Source organism: Microcaecilia unicolor, chromosome 1, assembly GCF_901765095.1.
Source record: "Microcaecilia unicolor chromosome 1, aMicUni1.1, whole genome shotgun sequence".
Lineage (NCBI taxonomy): Eukaryota > Metazoa > Chordata > Amphibia > Gymnophiona > Siphonopidae > Microcaecilia > Microcaecilia unicolor.
The window spans coordinates 732,772,813-732,795,810 of record NC_044031.1 but is presented as its reverse complement, the minus strand read 5'-3'; the positions used below and the strand labels follow the sequence as shown (position 1 = coordinate 732,795,810).

Below are 22,998 nucleotides of genomic sequence, written 5' to 3'. Positions count from 1 at the left end.
AATGTGAATTGCAGGAGCTAACAGTGACATATCAGCTGCTGGTGCACCTCCAAATGCCACAGAAGCCTGAATGCCTCACAGAACCCAGATGTATTAGATCGTGAAAATTACTTCCACACATCGGGCAGTCCTGCTGTCTTCAAATGCTCTATATGTAACATCTGGCGTCTGCTGAAGGTGTGCAGTTTACAAATTAACTCTAAAGTTTATCCTAATCATTTTTCTTCATATGTTAGGGTCATAATTCTCTCCTAGCTATGACCTTCTGCATGGGCTACAATGAGTAATATACGAGCCAGAATTTCAGGTTAGGACGTGGCAGATGACTACGTGTGATCTACATTCCTTCCTGCTACAGTACAGGCTGTGATCGAACACCCCTCCTGCTACTACACTACCTCTATCATTCTTCACTGCAGCTGGTGGTTAGATAATTCCCTGTATTTGCAAGATCAAAGTCTGGGATACAAACTCCCCTCTGGCCCTTATTTGACAGTCTTTTCTATGAAATTACAGCATGCCAACAAAACAAACAGAAAAATAAATAAAAAACATAAAAGGCTTATTTAGTGCAAATAGTCTACCCTGTATAGGTGAAAAGACCTCCCACTGGAGACCACAGTCCTGTTCTCTTCACTTAACCCCAACTCTGTTATCCGTCCACTTGTATTTAGATTCCCTTAAAAAAGGCACAAAACTGTCATCATGAAATCACAATGCATGTTGGGGGGAGGAATAGCCCTTTTGTTGTTATTATTCAGCATTTGTTGTGGACGTCACATATGTTCTTATAAAACTGTTAGAATTTAGCATTTACAACTTCCTTTCAGACCCCAGAAGCAGCTGAAGAATGGAGTGACGTCCACTGTAGTACAGTGGGCAGAGCACAGAGATACAGAGACCCTTGTTCACTTCTCCTGTCTGACCTTGAATAAATAATTTGGCCTTCCTGTACTTGAAGTCAGATTGTAAACTTCATGGGAAGAAAACTAACTCAGGGGTCTCCAAATTATGATCTGAAGAACTCATTTTTCCAACCTGTGCATCAAAGTTTCATTCTTTTCCCTCCAATATGCTGCCAAGTTAAACACAGCAAGGCTCATGTTCTTGCTTATCCCACACCTCATCCCTCTGAGGTTAACAGCCAGAAACACAGTGACCCTTGTGCACACAAGGGAGGGCAGCAGAGCAAACAGATGCTCTGCAAGTGTGAAGGAGGGTTGTTTTGTCAGGCAGTGGTCATGTGGCAGTTCACAACCATGGCCACATGACCATCAGGGGGAAAAGCGGCAGATGCCTGGGACAACACAAAAGAGTCCTACTCAGTGGTGTGCTGGAGCAGGCTCTCACAGGCTCGCAAGAGCTCGTTGTTAAGTTTTTAAGAATTTTGAGAGCCGGTTGTTAAAGTAGGGCCCTCCATAGCTACTTTAACAACTGGCTCCCAAAATGTGGGCTTGGGCCCCCTGCTGAATTCTCTTGCTTTGCTGGTGAGGATGCTGAGCCCTGCCAGCCAAGTAAATAGACTACTGCTGCTCCTCGCTCCTTGTTTCCAGCATACTGCTCAGAGCAAGACGTTGGGAGTGGTGGCAGTCCATTTATTGGCTACCAGCAAAGGTATGCCTAGCGTGCCCGCACGAAGGGAGGGAGGAGAGAGAGGCAAGTGTTGCTCCCCCACCCCCGGCCACCCTTGGCCCTTCCAACTGCAGAGCTGGCTACATCCGGAGAAAGAGCCTGTTAAAAATTTACCAGCACACCCCTGGTCCTACTGATATGTTCTCTGTGCCCACCACTGCTGTCAGCAAGGAGATCCATCTGCTCAAACTCTGAAGGGGACACCCTCCCCCAACTCAGTGGACCCTTGTGCAGCTTACATTACTGTTAAACTAGTTTCCTACTGCCCTTCCTCCCACAAAATATACATCCAAGAATTCCCACGAAGTACATGCTGAATGATTTATTTAGATTTTGCTCACACCTTTTCAGTAGTAGCTGAAGGTGAGTTACAATCAGGTACACTGGATATTTCCCTGTCCCAGGAGGGATCGCAATCTAATTTTGTACCTGAGGCAATGGAGGGTTAAGTGACTTGCCCAAGATCACAAGGAGCAGCAGCAGTGGGATTTGAACCAGCCACCTCTAGATGTTGAGCGGTACTCTAACCAGCAGGCCACTCCTAGCTAGGTTCTCTGATTTTGTCTACTCAGTCTTTACCTTGCCCATGGAAAGGGGTGGTTTTCTGTAGGCATTTATTTTCTAGGATGCTGTCCGACAGCAGTTCAACTGTTTAGGACTGCTCTGAAGATATTCTTCACAAAGCCAGGACTGGAATACTGTCTTAACACTAGGGCAGTGATTCCCAAACCTGGTCCTGGAGGCACCCCAGCCAGTCAGGTTTTCAGGATATTCAGAATGAATATTCATGAGGGAGATTTGCAATCACTGCCTCCACTTCATTCAAATCTCTCTCATGAATATTCATTGTGGATATCCTGAAAACCCAACCGGCTGGGGTGCCTCCAGGACCAGGTTTGGGAACCACTGCACTAAAGATGACAGGTCTCATACATTTCAGTTTGATTCTGTCTAAAGAATTGATGTGATGGTTGCTGAGAGAAAAGTGAATGCAAAACAACTTCTAAGTTACAATTCATTTTTAAACAAGTCATTCCCCTCAGGTTGATCTAGGCTCGGCTGGTCCAGATGTGACCAATCTCACAAAGCACAAATGATTAATCTGATGATTGTTTATCTGTACAGAAGATGGAGCTTCTGAACAGAAACAAACCCAATCTAGCTGCTCTGGCTTACTGAATGAATATATTTTGCTTCATCGTAACTTCTTCCATGATCTCATAGGTTGGAGCCTTGGAAAATTCAATATGTACAATGTATTTTAGATAGACTTAATGAGCATGCAAAGATTGCTTGTGTACAGATAATCAGATAAGTCAGACACACAAAGCCAGACAAATACAGAGATCTGACTAGGATAGGCATTCAAGAACTAGGGCTTTGAAAAAAAAGTGGAGGTGGATGGGCCCAAGATGAAGTCCTGATAGGAATACAACAGGCAATTGGCTATCCAGAAATTTAAAGAAAAAAAAAATAGAACAGTGGTTTGTTAACAAAAAAACAAAAACAAAACAAAAAAAAAGAAAGTCTAACAGCATACATTAAAAGGAGCAGCAAAAACCCAAAGAGGGACACTAACAGGATTATTTTTGAAAGAGAAGGATGCTCATCTTTCGACACATTGCAAGATGGGCATCCTTCTCACAGGGTCGCCCAAATCAGCATAATCGAAAGCCGATTTTGGCCATCCTCAACTGCTTTCCGTCGCGGGGACGACCAAAGTTCATGGGGGCATGTCGGAGGCGTAGCGAAGTTGCGACTGGGGCGTACCAAACACATGAGCGTCCTCGATTGATAATGGAAAAAAGAAGGGCGTCCCTGACGAACACTTGGACGACTTTACCTGGTCCTTTTTTTCTTATGCCTAAGCCACAAAAATGTGCCCTAAATGACCAGATGACCACCGGACGGAATCGGGGATGGTAAATGTGAGCCCTTCAAAACCCACCACAAACCCACTGTACCCACATGTAGGTGCCCCCCTTCACCCCTTAGGGCTATGGTAGTGGTGTACAGTTGTGGGGAGTGGGGTTTGGGGGGCTCAGCACACAAGGCAAGGGAGCTATGCACCTGGGAGCAATTTATGAAGTTCACTGCAGTGCCCCCTAGGGTGTCCGGTTGGTGTCTTGGCATGTCAGGGGGACCAGTGCACTACGAATGCTGGCTCCTCCCAAGACCAAATGGCTTGGATTCGGTCGTTTCTGAGATGGGCATCCTCGGTTTCCATTATCGCCGAAAATTGGGGACGGCCATCTCTAAGGACGACCATCTCTAAGGTTGACCTAAATTTCGTGATTTGGGCGTCCACGACCGTATTATCGAAACGAAAGATGAATGCCTGTCTTGTTTCAATAATACGAGTTTCCCCGCCCCTTCGCCGGGATACCCTGCGAGAACATCCTCAGGAAAACTTGTGCGCCCCCTTTCGATTATGCCCCTCCACACCTTAGAAGTCCCATAAAAAATCATTTATTCAAACCAGAGGTATAATCAGACTTGTCTATTTCAAATTGGCGTTGACCTGACATGACCATGTTTCAGCTGAAATGTCTGCATCAGGTGTCTAAAACTGGTTACACACAGTCAATGGAAAGGAATTAAATCAGCACTGAATTATCATATGAACAGCACATCAGTCGGGGTTGCCCGTCTCTCTGCCTATGATGAATATATGTTGTCCAGTGCTCATTTAAGTCTTTTCCATTGTCTGTGTGCAATCAATCTGTTTTGGACCCCCTGAGGCAGGCATTACAGTCAAAATGTGGCTGCTTCAGGTCAATGCTAATCTGAAACAGTCAAGTTTGATTATACTTCCGGTTTGAATATATATATTTTTGTGGAACTTCTGTGGCTTGGTGTCCCTCTCTGGGTCACTACTGCTCCTTTTATTGTTTTGCACTGTGGAAACTTTTCTTCTTAATATAGCATCGTGCATACCACATTAAATATGGTTTGTCTGCATTTTTTTCTATTACATAACAACATAATAGATGACAGAGACTATTCAGTTTTCTTTTCTGGTTGTTTACCACACTGCACAGATAAGCACATAAATTCTCATACTTAAACTAATACTTGTTTCCATACCCATATCCCAACATCTCTGAACCATCACCCCTAATACTGCTTCCTCATCTATCCCAACCATGTTTACATTTTGTTAGAGTTGGCCTGCACCAGCCTCGTCACCTTACAAATCCCTGAATGCAACTCCCTGACCTCTTCTCCATGTCATACCAGAGACCTCTGTAATAATGTTTTTCAAACCTCACACTAACACTATCTGCTTTTGTCTCACCTAGAATGTAAACCGCACTGAACCCTGGAAAGAGGATATTAGCAGTATACAAGAACTGATTTGAAATTAATTGAATAATTTTTTATTTTATTTTTGTTACATTTGTACCCTGCGCTTTCCCACTCGTGGCAGGCTCAATGCGGCTTACATGGGGCAATGGAGGGTTAAGTGACTTGCCCAGAGTCACAAGGAGCTGCCTGTGCCGGGAATCGAACTCAGTTCCTCAGTTCCCCAAGACCAAAGTCCACCACCCAAACCACTAGGCCACTCCTCTACCCTTCAAACAGCCACTAAACATTAGGGTTATAACAGGTTACCCCTACCTTCATAGAAGTCTAAGGCAGTCACAATGCTGCTCGTCAGGTTTTTAACCATGGCTGTGCCACGTAGGTTACCTATTCTTGGAAATGTAATGCAGACCTATCAGCACTCTCTGCTCATTAGCTTGTATTCACCCTTCAGCCCACATGTTTATTTCCTGCATGTTACTGTAGCCTCATTCCCCCCACCACCCACCCACCACCTGTCTTCCACAGCACACTTTGTCCAAACATTGTTTAAAATTCTGTTAGAATTTTGGCTGTCACTACTTCTACTGGCAGGCTAGTCCAGAGATCAAACACCTTCTCAGTAAAACAGTATCTTCTCATATTTCCTCTGAAATCCTCTCCAATGTCATATGATGACCCACTGGTGCCTGAATTTTCTTTCCCTAAAGGAAAATGTCATCTTAAGTACATAAGTATTGCCACACTGGGACAGACCAAGGGCCCATCAAGCCCAGCATCCCGTTTCCAACAGTGGCCAATCCAGGTCACAAATACCTGGCAAGATCCCAAAAAAGTTCAATACATTTTATGCAGCTTATCCCCAAAATAGCAGTGGATTTTCCACAAGTCAATTTAATATGGTCTATGGACTTTTCCTTTAGGAAGTCATTCAGACCTTTTTAAAAACCTGCTAAGCTAACTGCCTTTACCACATTCTCCAGCAACAAATTCCAGAGTTTAATTACATGTTGAGTGAAGAAAATTTTTCTCCGATTCGTATTAAATTTACTACTTTGTAGCTTCATTGCATGCCCCCTAGTCCTAGTATTTTTGGAAAAAGTAAACAAACAATTCACGTCTAACTGTTCCACTCCACTCATTATTTTATAGACCTCTATCATATCTCGTCTCAGTCCTAGATGCTTCATCCTTTCCTCATAGGGAAGTTGTCCCATCCCCTTTATCATTTTCGTCGCCCTTCTCTGTACCTTTTCTAATTCCACTATATCTTTTTTGAGATGCGGTGATCAGAATTGAACACAATATTCGAGGTGCGGTTGCACCATGGACTGATACAAAGGCATTATAACGTCCTCACTTTTGTTTTCCATTCCTTTCCTAATAATACCTAACATTCTATTTGCTTTCTTAGCCGCTGCAGCATACTGAGCAGAGGGTTTCAACGTATCACCTACAACAACGCCGAGATCCCTTTTTTGGTTGGTGACTCCTAATGTGGAACCTTGCAATATGTAGCTATAGTTTGGGTTCCTCTTTCCCACATGCATCACTTTGCACTTGCTCACATTAAACGTCATCTGCCATTTAGACGCCCAGTCTCCCAGTCTCATAAGGTCCTCATGTAATTTTTCACAATACTCTTGAGACTTAACAACTTTGAATAACTTTGTGTCGTCAGCAAATTTAATTACCTCACTAGTTACTCCCATCTCTAGATCATTTATAAATATGTTAAAAAGCAGTGGTCCCAGCACAGACCCCTGGGGAACCCCACTAACTACCCTTCTCCATTGAGAATACTGACCATTTAACCCTACTCTCTGTTTTCTATCTTTTAACCAGTTTTTAATCCGCAATAGGACAGTACCTCCTATCCCATGACTCTCCAATTTTTTCTGGAGTCTTTCACAAGCTACTTTGTCAAACGCCTTTTGAAAATCCAGATACACTATGAGGCATATTTTCAAAGCTCTTAGCCTTCCAAAGTTCCATAGAAACCTATTGAACTTTGGAAGGCTAAGTGCTTTGAAAACATGCCTCAATATCAACCGGCTCGCCTTTATCCACGTTTGTTCACCCCTTCAAAGAAATGTAATAGATTGGTGAGGCAAGATTTCCCTTCACTAAATCCATGTTGGCTTTGTCTCATTAATCCATGCTTTTGAATATGCTCTGTAATTTTGTTCTTTATAATAGTCTCTACCATTTTGCCCGGCATCAACGTCAGGCTCACCGGTCTATAATTTCCCAGATCCCCTCTGGAACCTTTTTTAAATATTGGTGTTACATGAGCTACCCTCCAATCTTCTGGTACCACACCTGATTTTAAAGATAAATTACATATTACTAACAATAGTTCCGCCAGATCATTTTTCAATTCTATCAGTACTCTGGGGTGAATACCATACATATGGTCCAGGAGATTTGCTACTCTTCAATTTGTCAAATTGCCCCAATACATCCTCTAGGTTTATAGAGATTTAATTCAGTTTCCCCAACTTGTCAGCTTTGAATACCATTTCTGGCACCAGTATCTCTCCCAAATCTTCCTCGGTGAAGACGGAAGCAAAGAATTTATTTAATCTCTCCGCTATGGCTTTGTCTTCCCTGATTGCCAGTTTCATGCCTCGGTCATCTAGCAGGTCCAACCAATTCTTTTGCAGGCTTCTTGCTTTTAATATACCTAAAAAAAAAATGTATTATGTATTTTTGCCTCCAACACAATCTTTTTTTCAAAGTCCCTCTTTGCCTTCCTTATTAGTAATTTGCATTTTACTTGACATTCCTTATGCTGCTTCTTATTATTTTCATTTGGTTCCTTCTTCCATTTTCTGAAGGATTTTCTTTTAGCTCCAATAGCTTCCTTCACCTCACTTTTTAACCATGCCGGCTGTCGTTTGGTCTTCCTCCCTCCTTTTTTAATACATGGAATATATTTGCCTGGGCTTCCAGGATGGTATTTTTAAATAGCATCCATGCCTGATGTAAATTTTTGACCCTCACAGCAGCTCCTCTTAGTTTTTTTTCACTGTTCTTCTCATTTTATCATAGTCTCTTTTTTGAAAGTTAAACGCTAACGTATTGGATTTCCTGTTTATACTTACTCCAAAGCTAATATCAAATCTGATCATATTATGATCACTGTTATCAAGCAGCCCATCACCATTACCACCCGCACCAGATCATGTGCTCCACTATGGATTAGGTGTAGAATTTTTCCTTCTCTTGTTGGCTCCTGTACCAGCTGCTCCATAAAGCAGTCCTTGATTTCATCACGGAATTTTACCTCCCTAGCGTGCCCTGTTACATTTACCCAGTCAATATCGGGGTAATTGAAATCACCCATTATTATCGTGTTGCCCAGTTTGTTAGGCTCCCTAATTTCTGATAACATTTCTACATCCGTCTGTTCATCTTGGCCAGGTGGACGGTAATACACTCCTATCACTATCCTTTTACCATAGTCAAAAATTTGAAGACCTATTCCTATCCCCTTCTTTCCTCCAGTAAGTACATTCTGAGGTGTCTTAAGACTCTCTTTACAGGCCTTGTATTTTAGGAGTCTTTCCTGAGAATAATTCCACCCTAACGTGTTTACCAAAGATACAGTCTCCAGAACTGAACGCAGCACTTGTGCTGATGTCTCACCAGTGACCTATACAAGGGTAATATGACCTCCATTAATAGTATGGGCATGAGCAGTTGAGGATTTTGGGTGAGGCTTGTGAAGAAAAACAAAAAAACAGCTGAACCAAGGAGCAAAGGTTTCTTTACAACAAAAAGATGCCTAGCTTAGCTTATGGGCTCAGCAGGATTTCAACAAAGTCCTTTACAATTACACTCTCTTAGCATATTCCTGGGGCCTCCCTTCAACACTCTAGGCGTGGAGTTTTAAACTCTACTTGGCCTACATCCATCTCACCAGGGTTCCCAGCACTGCTTCCCTTAAAGGGGGGGGCAATGCTTATCCCCAATCCTCCTTAAAGGATCTCTTTTATAAACACCTACTTTATCCTGCAAATACTTCCTACTTAAGCAACTGAGATGCAGTTTCACCAACTCCTTTATTACACTGACTGGGCTACCTGGAAGCATATACGTCTGACTTTCATGTTTGACAACTTCCCTGTCCTTGTCTTTCACATTGATGTGTAGTGAATTAATCATTTTTAATCTGCAATGCATTTATAATACATTGATATTCATTTTCCAAAATTGTTTGCTATGCTTTTTTTTTTCTTTCACCCTTTCTAGCACATCTTCTCTATTACAGAATCTTCTGTCATCTACTAGTAGGCTTATTTTTCCCTTAAGTACCTCAGCAATGATAAAAGTAGTAGTAGTAGTAGTAGTAGCAAGCTTGTTAATAAAGTTATTGAAAAGATTCTGAACTAGTATCAAGCCCTAGGGCACGTCACTGGTAACAAGTCTTCACCAGAGAAGATTCTATTTACTGCTACTATTTGCGTCCTGTTGCTCACACAATACTAAACTTCTTGACCTACTTCCTATACCAGCGTGCTCTCTGGTCCTCTCTACAGAACACTATCAAAACCCCAGCAGATAAAGTTCAAGTTAAAACCCCTCAGAGTGTGTGTGTGAAGAAGTCATTTAATAAGACACAACAGCAGCTATATGTGGGCCCACTCCCTCCCTGGGCTGCCATGCAAGGCACAAGCTGATGAGGTGGAACTTATGTGACTCTAAAAGTCTTGCTAGTAAGTCCGGAGATCCATCGCTTCTGTCCGTCATTTATCTGCCACAATCCTCCTTTTGTTAAATCGCATTGGCTGGTGTCCTGTAATCTACTTGTTTCAAGGTGCTGCACTCTTTCTTATCTCCATAGTTATATCTGCCACTGAAGCTGGACTAATATCTGGTTGCCTGCCTCTTCCTTGTTTTACACTCTTGTGAATCATAATCATATCCATTTTCTTTCGGTCCCTTGGAGCACTGAAGTTGAATAGAGTTGCAGAGGGGAAGGAGAAGGGAGGAACATCACTACATTTGATTTCTCTTAATATCAGGTCTCACAGCTTTATCCACGCTCACAATGGATCATCAATGCCTTTTCCTATGTTACCTTGGTCCCCTTCCTCTTTTTCTGGAAATATTGGGAAGAGAACTTGAGATTTCTGCTTTGTACCCATTCTCTTTGCAAACACTAGTTCATCTCTTTAGCTTACTTACTTCCCACTTTGGTTTTTCACGTCTCTCATTTATCTAAAGCTTAGAAAATTACCTCCATTTATGAACTGAGCATATTTTCTCTTTGGTTTGGGCCTTTACTCTGTTTATCCTGATAATTTTGCAAATGTGTTTTCATAAATCTTGAATGCTAGTGCTTTAAATAATTCTGCTATTCTTTATTTACACTTACTATACTGCTTTTGCTGACACACAAAACAAAGCGGTTTACATTCTAATAACATAAAATAAATGGCAAAGAAAAGGAACGCCAATATTCAATAGGACAGATGGAAAAAGAAAAACACAGCATACTAACCTAAACATACACAGCCATATAAGGAGAATTAGAGGGGGTGGAGGAGTGGCCTAATGGTTAGTGTAGTACGTTGTGGAACTGGGTTCGATTCCCACTGCTGCCTGATGGTCAACAGTGGGTTGAGATCCTGGGAAGCCAGGTTCAATTCCCTCTGCACCTCCATGTGACCCTGGGCAAGTCACTTAACCTTCCATTGTCCCAGGTACAACAGTAGTATAATGTACTACTTAGACCTAAGCAGCTTACAGTTTCATTTTACAGGTACTAGGTCTGTCCCTAGTGGGACAACAATCTAAGTGATATTAAGTACTGAAATGAAATCAAATGGAAGGCCATATTACACCTTTACTGTATCAAGAACATTGATTACCCCTTTCTGCATGCATTCAGTACAAACTCCTGATTTTGATCTTTAAGTCTTGCTCCCCAACTGCCCCAGACTACCTTTTCCGCCTTATCATTCCGTACACACCTACACGCTCCTTCTGCTCAAAAGATGCTAGCCAACTGCCTCCTCTCTCTGTTATCAGTGACACTGGTCCTAGACTATGGAACAGTTTACCCCTACGCCTTTGTTCAGAACCCTCTTATGCTAAATTCAAGTCTAAAACTCACCTCTTTTCTTTAGCCTACCCTGCCCACTCTTAAAATTTCTCTCTGTCCTTTCTAACAGCATTTTCTTTTTAATTATAAACCACTTTGAAGCCATCTTTGGAACAAAGCGGTATATCAAGCTTTTGTGAATAAATAAAAATACAAAAAATACAGGAGGCATCAAAACACTTGCCTGAACAGCCAGGTTTTAAACCTGGGGAGGGATAATTCACTACAAATTTCTAGAGGGAGATTATTCCAGGTTACAGGGGCAAGAAAATAAAATGCACTGTGCCGAGAGCTACTTCGATAGAGACTACATCGATCTCTTTCTCCTTTGCTTAACCTGCCTTATGCTGAGATTTGTCACTTTAGCACTCCTTTTTATTGCTGATCAGAACGTCTCTGCATCCACCAGCTCTCTGATTCCCAACTGGACTCTGGCAAAAAACATCGCTCATCATCTTGCAGTGGCATTCGAGGACTGGAGATGGCTAGTTCCAGTGAAGCACAGAAAAAAATCAAAAACAAAACCCACCCTCTGAAATCTTGAAACCCAGTATTATATCCACTCTACAATATTTATTTATAGTGCAACAATAGCTAGGTGGAATACAAAAGCACATATATCAAATCATTTGTTACAAAAGATGCTTTTATATACTAGAACAAAAAACTAAACTACAGACAACAGCCAGTAAAGTGCAAGCACTAGTCAGCAGATGGAAAAGACTGTCCACATAAGTAAGCCTTTAGTTGTTTCTTAAAACCCCATGAGTCCGTAAACACAGGGGAGCTATAAGAAACAAGGCCCCTTGTCTGGACACTTAGTTGCATAAAGTCTCATAAGCTCGTTATGTAATGGAATAACATATATTCTAGGTAGTGACGTCCTAACAATAGGTTGGATGGTAGGGAGGGGAGGAAAATGTTAAAATATTGCTGATAGCTTGTTATCATGATCAGATGTTATGTTCGTAATGTCAGTTGTATTTGCAGTATCTTGGAGATCATTCTGCTATATCATCAATAAAAATGTTGAAATATAAAAAAACCCACGAGTCCATCAGTAGCCTGAGATAGTCTGGCAAATGATTCCATGCATCTGGACATAGGATAGAAAAGGTGCACATTCTAGCCTCCTAAAATGGATCTTTTTCTTAACGATGGAATAGACAAATAGTGCCGAATGTCTGAATAGAAATCCCTAGAGGGGTAGAAATCCTTAAGATATGTGTCAGGAAAGAGGGAACATCCTTTTAAAGTGCTGTATCAATCAGCCGTAACATTTTTAATGTCACATGAAACTGCACCAGGAGCCATGAAGTGCTGCCAGCTGTGGGGTGATATGCTGAATCTAGAAGCTGGACAGAACTCAAAGGTAAAGCCAGGAACAAAGCACTACAGTTATCTAATTGGAACACCATCATGGCCTGGAGAAGCAATCTGAAATCCTCCTGAGAAAGGAAAAGGTTTTAATTTTCCTAGCACAGGAATTTTAAAGAATGCCTGACTTTATTACCAGTATGTGGTTGAAAAGTTAAAGCATCCCAGTGTAATACCAGACTACATATCCATGTAACCGGCAATTGCCTCCCGGTACTATGTAAGCCACATTGAGCCTGCAAATTTGTGGGAAAATGCGGGATACAAATGTAACAAATAAATAAATAAAATAAACAACAGCAACTCTACATAGCTTAATTTGGGCAGAAGGATCAGATTCTAGCGAGTGTCCAACCACCAACCTATAGGCAAAGCTTTACAAACAGCTGTTGGAGACAATTTGCACTGGGATATATCTTGAACAGAATCACCCACCAAGTCATACATTATTGCTACACGGCATGCTCAAGTTTTACATCCCTTCACAAGTGCCCCCTTCCCAATACATGCACACTGGTTTGGAAACAGAGGGAAGCAGCTACTCGTTCTCTCACATCTGGACGAGGGCACTTACAATCTGTTTCTCATTCTGGTTGCCGCTGCTGTAGGTCGTAGCCAGCGTGGAGGAGCAGGCTTCACTATACCACGGGACATTCCCATACTGTGTTGTACTGCTGATTGATAGCGTGTAGATGCTGTTGGTGTAGCCATCGCAGTTGCAGCTGTCGTGTTCCCGGCCCCCATTGCCAGAGGCCCAGACGAAGATGGAGCCCAGTCCTCCACGACCCTTAGCAGAAAGAAAGTTGGGTTAAAATAAGAGCATACTGTGAGTTGTGCACTAGGGGGCGCTGAGCCCAGTCTGGGGCAAAATTGAGCAAAGGATCTGTGTTGAGAGACTTCCTCCTCTGCCTTTACCACACAGAAAACTGTTCAACAAAAAATGTCAACAAAACACAAACTCTTTATTACAATAATCTTCCGAAACAATAAAGGAGTCTCCTTTATTGTTTCTGAAGATTACTGCAATAAAGAATTTTTTGGACACCATCTGCGAGAGGTTCCTTTTTGTTTCTCTACTGTTTTATGTCTGGCGTCTTCCTTCAGTGGAGTTTTTTTCCTTCTGTTTGCGACTAAGGAAACACAAACCACAGGATTTGCCTCACTTATGTAAACAAGGCAGTTCTGTGGAGCAGTGCTAGTGTCTTTCAGACCATGAAAATTTCATTTAAGCACTGACTGCTGTGCGATCTTGACAAGTTGAGTGTGGAAAGAATTTCTTTTCTTTCTCGCTTTCCTTTTTATTATTATTTTTTTTTTTATAAATACCACCCAAAGTTTTTGATGACTTCTCAACTGCATTCACTCAGATCATAAGTCATAAATAAATGATGCATTTAAAATTACTCCCCTATTATACACATAGGCCTTTGATTTTAAGTATTAACTGATAAATACCTATATATTAACAGTTCATAAACACCTAAACATAGAAGTCTTACTTATGCATTACAGACATTTGTGGAGGATGAGAGTGCAAGGATACAGCTGGAGTTAAGAAAAGATGCACATTTTCTGAAATATATTTATTATCTTGGATAAACTAGACAAATTCTTCAAAACAGTATTTTCCTACTAACGTGCAAGATAAAAAAAAAATCTGATAACCCGGTTTTCATTCTCAGTAACAGCAGGGAGAATAGATCTATACATAGAAGTGGCCTACTGTCCAAATACTGTATATTTTTGATTTCTATGCTGTTCCCTTCAATAAAGTAGCAAAAGGAAACACAAATGAGCCTTCAAGAGTGGAACAATGGAGAGTCCTTTATTTCTATAGGCCCAACAAGGGCCTTATTTTCTGCCTCTGGGGTCAAACTAATACATTTAGCAATGGCAAATAAAATCCAAAAAGGGGGCATTCAGAACAACACTGCATGATTGGTTTGTTCTGCTTCTATCATGCACTACTGTTCTGAATGCCCCCTTTTTGGATTTTATTTGCCACTGCTAAATGTATTAATTTAATCCTTGAGGAAGGCGCAGTTTGCGTCGATACACAGCCCATGTCGATTCTAAAGAAGTAAACGACTCTCCATTGTTCCACTCTTGAAGGCTGATTTGTGCTTCTTTTTGCTGTTTTGGTTGTGTACTTTTGGACCCTCTCTTTTAACCCTCCATAAGGTATCCAGAGAGGTCTACATCATCAAAATACATAGCACAATATAAAATAATTCAAACTATAAATACATAATAGCAAAGTATACTCTAATAAAAGGCCAGCTTAACTCTACCTTCTGAGAGAAGTGGTAAAGACCAATACTAACAACCTGCTCCAGATTATTTTATTCTCCAAAAAAATCCCCTTCTCTATTTTACCAACTCCAACTATGAGTCCACCCAAAATTGCTTCCAACTCTGACTCCAATATCCCACAGCCATGGAATTAGACCTCATTTACAGATTTACAGGGTTATATCTTTAAAAAAAAAAACCAACCAATTTCCAGAAATGCTACACAAAGCTACACATTCTTATAGCTACTCATATTGTAGGTTTACTAATGTTGCTAGTAAGGACTCAGATGGGATTTTACAGCACTACTGAGTCACTGGGAGACAGTCTCTTGGTATGTGCTGAGCCCCAGAACCAGTGGTGTGAGAACAGGCCCACCCAGCAGTGACAAATCTCTGATGTGGCTGGCGGAGTGGGCACAATCCTTTCCAGCTGAAGGCTCCTTGCATCTCTCCCTTCCCCTCCCCTACAGGTGTTTGGGCATTTCTCAAATCTACCCCCTAACTGCCCGTAACTTTTAAACCTTTCAGTTCTTTCCCATCAGTGGGTAGTGACTCATACCCACTGCTCACACCAACCCCGAGTCCTCCCTCTGACCTGTTCCGCCTATGTAGAAACAGGATGCTCCATCAAAGGGACGGCTTGGGGCCCATATGAGAGGTGGGTATGAGTTGCTACTTGCTACCAGCAAAGAACTGAAAGGTTTAAAAGGTATGGTGGGGGGGGGGGGGGGGGGGGGGAGAGAGAGAGGGTGTAGAGTTGAGAGGTGCCCAAATGCCTGCAGAGGAGGGGAGCAGGGTTCTTGTGCAAACCCACTTTGGGCTCAGGTCCACCTAAAATTGGGCGCCTAAATTGATTTCCTGCCCAAAACTAGACAGGAAATCAATTTCCTCAAAAAGTTATTTCCTGTTTTTAGAGTACATAGCATTATGATTTAGCACTGCAGAGCATGCTCACCCCCGCCAACTTCTAGAGTGGTTCTTTAATTGTATTTATCACAACATATTCTTTGCAAGCTCAACTGAAGATGACACTGCATGATTTGACCATGTAAAGAGGATAACCTCTTTACTTCCCAGAACTTCACAGGGGCAATTATCTTGCTATCAATGTGACACAATCATGTTGCCTTTTTTTTTTTTTAATAAACAGCTTATGCTTTGCATGCAGTCTATTCCAATTTTTTCATGCACTGATGGTGAATTCCTCAGGCCTAACCATCATGCCCGCTTTTATGAGGGGGGTGGGGGACTTTTGATCACTTGTAGTTCTCACCTGATTAACCCCCCTGATGAAAGCTTCTTCTGCCAGTCGAGCTGGTCCATCCACTGTTTTTCCATCATCCTCTGGGCCCCAGCTGGCACTGTAAATGTGAATGTGGTTAGGGTTCAGTCCCAGAGATCTGGCCTCCACTGCATCTGTCACTTCTCCATCCAGCATCCGCACTCCTAAAGATATTCAGAGAACCACACATACATGCAGATTAAGAACAGATGACATCAGTGGTGACTTCAAAAAAACTGGATTAAATGTGAACAAACAGCTCCCTTTTCACCCTGGTAAAATGGAGGCTTAGCTGAAAAATATGCAAACATCTCAGATTACAGTTGGCAGTAAACATTATTCCATTTCAAAGCAGTGAGGGTCTCTATTGTACTTATGCTTTAATGCTAAGTCCATTGGGAGATACCAAGATCACCCCTTCAGGTTAACTGCTGTACAGGTTTATTTTTAGGATTAAACATTTTTTATATGGGTCTGTACCAGAAGCTTAGCAGCCAACACTCTGCACTAACAGAAGAGGGTTCAAGTTCAGGTCTGTCTGCTAGGGAGCACTTCTCAAGTCAGTCCTCAGGACACACCCAGCCAGTTGGGTTTTCAGGATATTTACAATGAATATGCACAAGATACATTTGCATACCAAGGAGACAGAGCATGCAAATCTATCTCAAGCATGTCCATTAAATGGGTTGAAGCACTGGTACAGGTAGCATTAAAGGTGGATGGGAGAATCAAACAGGGTTGCTGGGCTGTGAAGCAATGAAGGGTTTAAGGCTGTACCGAATATTCATATTCAATTCATCCCTGAATACATTATTCATAAATAGGGATTTAAATTCAAATATGAATAATCTGGGGCTCTACCATGCTAAAGACTACTGATTTCACGTTGCCTCTTTTATTATTTCTTATGTTAAAGCTCAATGCCCATTGGTCGAGGCTGAGTTGGGCTTCTTGCAGGCCTGTTTCATGTATAGTTGGACAACTCATTTTTTAAGGTACCTGGGAGTCAATTTGACCTCTACTATAGAGGGCTTGTTCCAGGCCAATTACCCAGGTTTGGTGAGGAAGTTATGGGCCAAGCTAGATCGGTGGCATAGTTTGCATATTTCATGGTTGGGCAGAGTTCATGCCATTAAGATGGTTTTGCTCCCCAAGCTATTGTAATTGTTCATGGCCTTGCCTATCCCTATCTTGGACCAGTTTTTTCGGAAGCTTCATAAAAGAGTTTTCAATTCATTCGGCAGGGGAAGCCACCTAGAGTGCAGCGACAAGTGCTATTCCAACACCAGGGGAGGGGAGGCATGGGGGTGCCCAATTTTCAATTTTACTACCAAGCCGCCCAACTTAAATATCTTGTGAATTGGCGTTGTGATTGTGAGAAGAGCTGCGTTAAGATGGAAAGGTCATTATGGGGGATACTTCATTATGGGCACTACCCTGGCTGTCTGTGCCACTTTTGGGGAGCTCCTGCAAACTACTAACCCCATCATTCTTCATACTATTTAAGTTTTGATATAGGGCCTATGGCCGCTCTTCCAGGTCAAACTTATGTTTTAGCAATTCCCGTTCACTATGCAGAGGGGTTTACCCCGGCCTCGGTAGACTGTACTTATGCAGTTTGGGAGGGTAGAGGCTTCTTCACACTGGGGCCAGTATGGGAAGAGAGGGAGCTAGTACACTTTTCTGACTTGGGGGAGGAATTTGGGTTGGGTCAGAAAGACTCTTTCCCTACTGGCAATTAGTGGATTTTATTCGATGATGGGCTAAGGGGGAGTTGGAACTCTCAGGTACTCCACTTGAACAAGCTATGAATGGGAGTAGTGGCAGTGGATGTATTACCCACTTTTATGGGTCTCTTTTAGCTTAGATACCACTACCCTTGAAGTATGTTAGGCAGTGGGAGGAGGCCCTGGGGGTGTCCTACATGGATCAGGATTTTTTTTTTTTTTGGGGGGGGGGGGGGATCTATAAAAACCTGTTATGGGTATCCATCTCCAGCAGTCTAGATGAGAATGGTTATAAATTGTTATATCACTGGCAACTCACCCCGGTGTGATTAAAAGCTATGTTTGGGAGTGGTTCTGATTGTGATGTTGGTGGTGCTGCTGGTGATGTTGTGTCGGTCAGGGTACCCATCTTTACATATGGTGGCACTGTCCCAAAGCGCAGCAATATTGGGGAGGGATAGTTGATTGGGCGTCTGAGATATTGGGGGTTGGGTTGTCTCCTATGATCTCTAATTGGTTGCTGAATTTTGGACCCGCAGAGTTGCTGATTTGGAGTCGTCGATTGGCTCATCAGATATTCACGGCTGGCTGCCTAGTGCTGGCGTCTGCATGGAAGCAGCCAGAGGCACAGTCTCTCCTTCAGGACCAGTGTAAAGTAAATTTTGTGTATCTAATGTTTAAACTCACAGCCCTCCATAGAAGCAGACTGCTACAGTTTAGAAAGGTTTGGGATGCTTATATAGTTTGGCTTGAAAGGTCACCTTTCAGCCATGAGCAATTCTGTGTCTCTAATTGATCTGTATTACTCTGATCTGCACTGACTTCACACGACCTGGTTTGGCTTATTTCTTCTTGAAGCCAGCAGGGGGAGAGGAAGAAATGGGGGTGAAGGGTACTGGGTTGGGGGAGGTATAGGGGTATTAGCATAGTGAGCCACATACTGATGTATTCAGCTGTTAAACTGTGGGGGAGTGGGATGATTCTTGTTATTATTGTTAATTATTCTTTTGGCTTTGGTTTTTCTTCTATGTTGTAAAATGAGTAATGCTAAATAAAAACATTAGTAAAAAGCTCAATGCCCATTACTGGAATTGAGTATTCATATTCGGCCGAATAATATTTTTCATTATTCGTATTCAGCCGAACAGTAAAATATCCTATTCAGTACAGCTCTAGAAAGGTTTAAGCCTTGGAACGGACTTTGCTCCTGGCCCTTAATCAGTGAACGTTTCGAGCCCTGCTGAAATACCAAAGGGCAAGGGAATAAAAGAAAGGAACCAGAAGATTAAGCCATAATGCTTTTCCAGGATTGTGGCATCCTACACACAAGAACAGCAAACACAGCAGATCATGAAGAACACAAAACCACATAAATCTTCTAACCAATTTATTGTTGCACACAGCGAGTGTACACTCTCATAAAATCTTGATGTGGCCACGTGTTGGCAAGGAAGACTAATGAGACACCGTCTTCCTGCATAGAACATGTATGTGCCTACATCTCTCTGAAGGCTTGGTTCCCACCCAGCCTAGCCCTTTTCTGCTAATGCTGGAAACAGTTTCCTCAGGAACATGACTGAGGTTTCTAAATGAGTGCTCCGACGCAGCCTTTCTTGGTGAAACGTGGCCACATTGGGCTTTTATGAGAGTGCACACCTTTCCTATATGCAACAATAAATCAATTTGAAGATGTTCTTTGTGATTGGTTGTGCTTGCTGTTCTCCTGAAACCCTATACACACATACCCACCCCTACAACAGTGCACTTTCCTTTCTGTCTAGCTCTGGAGAAACACAATTTTATGCTTTCATACATTTATATTAAAAAGCATCACATAAAATACGTATACAATGAGATTCTCTATTTTTAAGAATTCAGGTAAGTGTAAAAATCATGTCACTGGTATCTCAGTGGGGTTCTCTTTGTCACCAGGACAAATGTAGCAATATAGGCCTTGCTGAGGAAGCTTTCGCCTGTTTTCTTTTGTGGGTTGTACTTTATTTTCAAAAGTAATTCAGTTTGTCTTAGCTACCCAAAACAATATACCTCCAATCTTTGCCTGGTATGCCACGCCCACGCCACAGATTCCATTATTTGCAACTGCAGCCACCTCACCGGCACATCTCGTTCCGTGTCTGCATTAAGGAAGAAAATCTCCAACTGAATCATTTATACACATTTAAACACAAATAGCAGCACATTTCACAAAATTCTTCTTTCCTTATTTGCTTTTATACATTGCATTAACTAGTGTTTTCGCAACTTGGTCCTGGAAATTCTTGCTAAATCTCTCCTGTCTCCCTGCAGAGAGAATTTTATTTCCCCATTCTGCTCTTGTGCAACGGATCCTAATTTTGGGGTGCAGATACACTCATGTATCAGGGCCTGAGGTGTTGCAGTTTGAAAGTTCTGATCTACTTTTCCCCTCTGCCCACAATCAGCTAAGGCAAAATAATCCAAAGATCTGGCAGAACCTTGGACGAAAGGTGGGAGAGGGGAGATATGATAGAGACATGTAAATACCTCTGTGACACAAGTGCACAGGAGGCAAGTTTTAAAATTGAAAGGAAGCTCTGAGATGAGAGGGACATAGGTTGAAAGTGGAGGAGTGGCCTAGTGGTTAGGGTGGTGGACATTGGTCCTGGGGAACTGAGGAACTGAGTTCGATTCCCACTTTAGGCACAGGCAGCTCCTTGTGACTCTGGGCAAGTCACTTAACCCTCCATTGCCCCAGGTACAAATAAGTACCTGTATACAATATGTAAGCCGCACTGAGCCTGCCATGAGTGGGAAAGCGCGGGGTACAAATGTAACAAAACAAAATGGGTTTTTTTTAAGGAACGGGTGGTGGATGCGTGGAATGGCCTCCGGGTGAGGTGGTGGAGACGACAACTAACTGAATTCAAGACAGTGTGGGACAAGCACATATGTCAATGTTATGCTTATTAATTGCTATATCCCCTGATTAAGGGTTCATTACGACTTACAAATAAAAAAATTAATCAATAAACAAAATACGGATAAAATGTCATTAAAACTAATAACACTTACTAAAAAGATAAGTTTTCAATTTTTTCCTAAAATTCAAATAATTCAATTCCACTCTGACATCAACTGGAAGAGAATTCCATAAGGGTATCAGTACAACTCCAAAAATAGTGTAAAGTATTCGAGAAAAACGAATCTTACTGAAATACACAGGACAAAGAAGTAACAGCTTGATCAATCTTGAAGAAGAGCCAAATAGAGATGCAGAGATTGAATTAAGCAGAAAATAAGGTGCCAGGCCATGAATCATCATTTGATATAAAATACAAAAAGCTTTGAATTGAATATGTTCAGCTACTGGCAAACAATGCAGAGTCTTCATATAGTTGGAAACACTGGTAAATTTGTTAAGCCTAGAAATCAATCTCACCATCATTCTCTGCATGAGCTGGAGTTTCTTAAGATATTGAGCATTAAGCGTCAAATATAAGACATTACAATAATCTAAATGAGATAATATTAACATTTGAACCACAAATGCAAAAGTATCTTTGGTGAAAGGTGAAAAATGCACTTATTAATCTTAGCTGTCTCAATTTCAAAAAGATTTTCTAACATAAAAGATTCACTTGTGAATGATAAGATAATGAAGAATCAAGTATGACTCCCAAAACTCGGGACTCTGTTTCAACCGTTAAAGAGTTATTTTCTGCAATTTTTAAAGTGGACGGAAGTATATCTTCTGTGTTTTTTTTTTACCATAAGATCTTAGTTTTGTTTGGATTTAATTTCAGCTTATTCGATAACGTCCATTGTTGTATTCTATTTATTCCATTAATAATTCAGAAATAATATCAGGGATTGGTACAAGAAAATATCGTCTGCATATGATAATAATCTTTCACCCAATTTGATCCAGAGATGACATAAAAAAATTAAATAAAATTGGAGCGAGCAGGGAGCCCTGAGGGACTCCACACCCTGATGACCAAACATCAGATAATTTTTTATATGAACTTACACTGTACATTCAATTTTCTAAAAATTATTTAAACCACTTGAAAACAGAACCCCCCCCCAATACCTATACCTGCTAAGGGAGAGGAAAGGATAATGGCATGGATAGGTAGACTGGATATGTCCCTACACCCCTTCCCGTGCACTCCGCTCCATGGATAAATCCTTCTTATCTGTTCCTTTCTCCACTACTGCCAACTCCAGACTTCGCGCCTTCTGTCTCGCTGCACCCTACGCCTGGAATAAACTTCCTGAGCCCCTACGTCTTGCCCCATCCTTGGCCACCTTTAAATCTAGACTGAAAGCCCACCTCTTTAACATTGCTTTTGACTCGTAACCACTCGCCTCCACCTACCCTCTTCTCTTCCTTCCCGTTCACATTAATTGATTTGATTTGCTTACTTTATTTATTTTTTGTCTATTAGATTGTAAGCTCTTTGAGCAGGGACTGTCTTTCTTCTATGTTTGTGTAGTGCTGCGTACGCCTTGTGGCGCTATAGAAATGCTAAAAGTAGTAGTAGTAGTCTCTTGTAACCAGAGCTAATATTGTGATGTCATAATGCCTCAGTCCACCAATAAGAGCCAACCTCATCAGTAATGTCACAATGGCTTGATTGTCCTATACTTGGCTCACTTTTATTACATAGCTCTTTAAGCAGGGACTGTCTTTCTTCTATGTTTGTGCAGCGCTGCGTACGCCTTGTAGCGCTATAGAAATGCTAAATAGAGTTAAGTATGTAAACTGGATCTCTAACACCATAGGTGCTTCCCAAGTCGGAGCTGTGGAAATCTATTTCTATCTGTCGCTTTGCTTTCAAGGCCTCCTCTGTTTAAGCAGCTCAAATAGAAGGAAGTGGGGCCCTGGCTCAGATCCAGGAGTAAAAATGTGAATAGAAGTGTCTGCTTCTGAAATAATGCTTTGTGGAATGAGGCCATGAATCTTCCTGTTTTGGCAGGAGCTGCCAGTAATGCCCACTTCTAAAGTAGTGCAAGGTAAACACTGGCACTGCCTGAACTTGGCCAAATCCCTGCTGGCACACAGTGCACTCTAGCTGTTTGGGGATCTCAGAGCAGAAGACAGAGCTGCAGTCAAAGAGGGATAAGACACAGCAGTGTAGGGAGAGGATTCCTTTCCCGCTCCATTACTTTTATTGCCATACTCTTTATAGGGAAGGGTAATTTTCAAAGGTATTTTCAGGGTGTATTGTCACAAGTAGACTACTGTAACGCTGTTTATGGAGGATTACTGGATTCTGCATTAAA

At 41.8% G+C, this 22,998-nt stretch overlaps 1 protein-coding gene across 3 annotated transcripts in view; it reads right to left on the bottom strand.

Annotated features, from left to right (window-relative positions):
* Nucleotides 1–22,998, bottom strand: part of FURIN (furin, paired basic amino acid cleaving enzyme) — a 336,167-nt gene that overhangs the window by 82,146 nt on the left and 231,023 nt on the right. For all 3 annotated transcript variants that reach the window (XM_030189649.1, XM_030189650.1, XM_030189651.1), the window contains exons 7-9: nucleotides 19,777–19,865; nucleotides 15,995–16,167; nucleotides 13,002–13,214 (exon numbers count right to left, since the gene is read on the bottom strand). In XM_030189649.1, coding sequence (XP_030045509.1) covers nucleotides 13,002–13,214; nucleotides 15,995–16,167; nucleotides 19,777–19,865 — 475 coding nt within the window. The remainder of the gene's footprint in view (nucleotides 1–13,001; nucleotides 13,215–15,994; nucleotides 16,168–19,776; nucleotides 19,866–22,998) is intronic.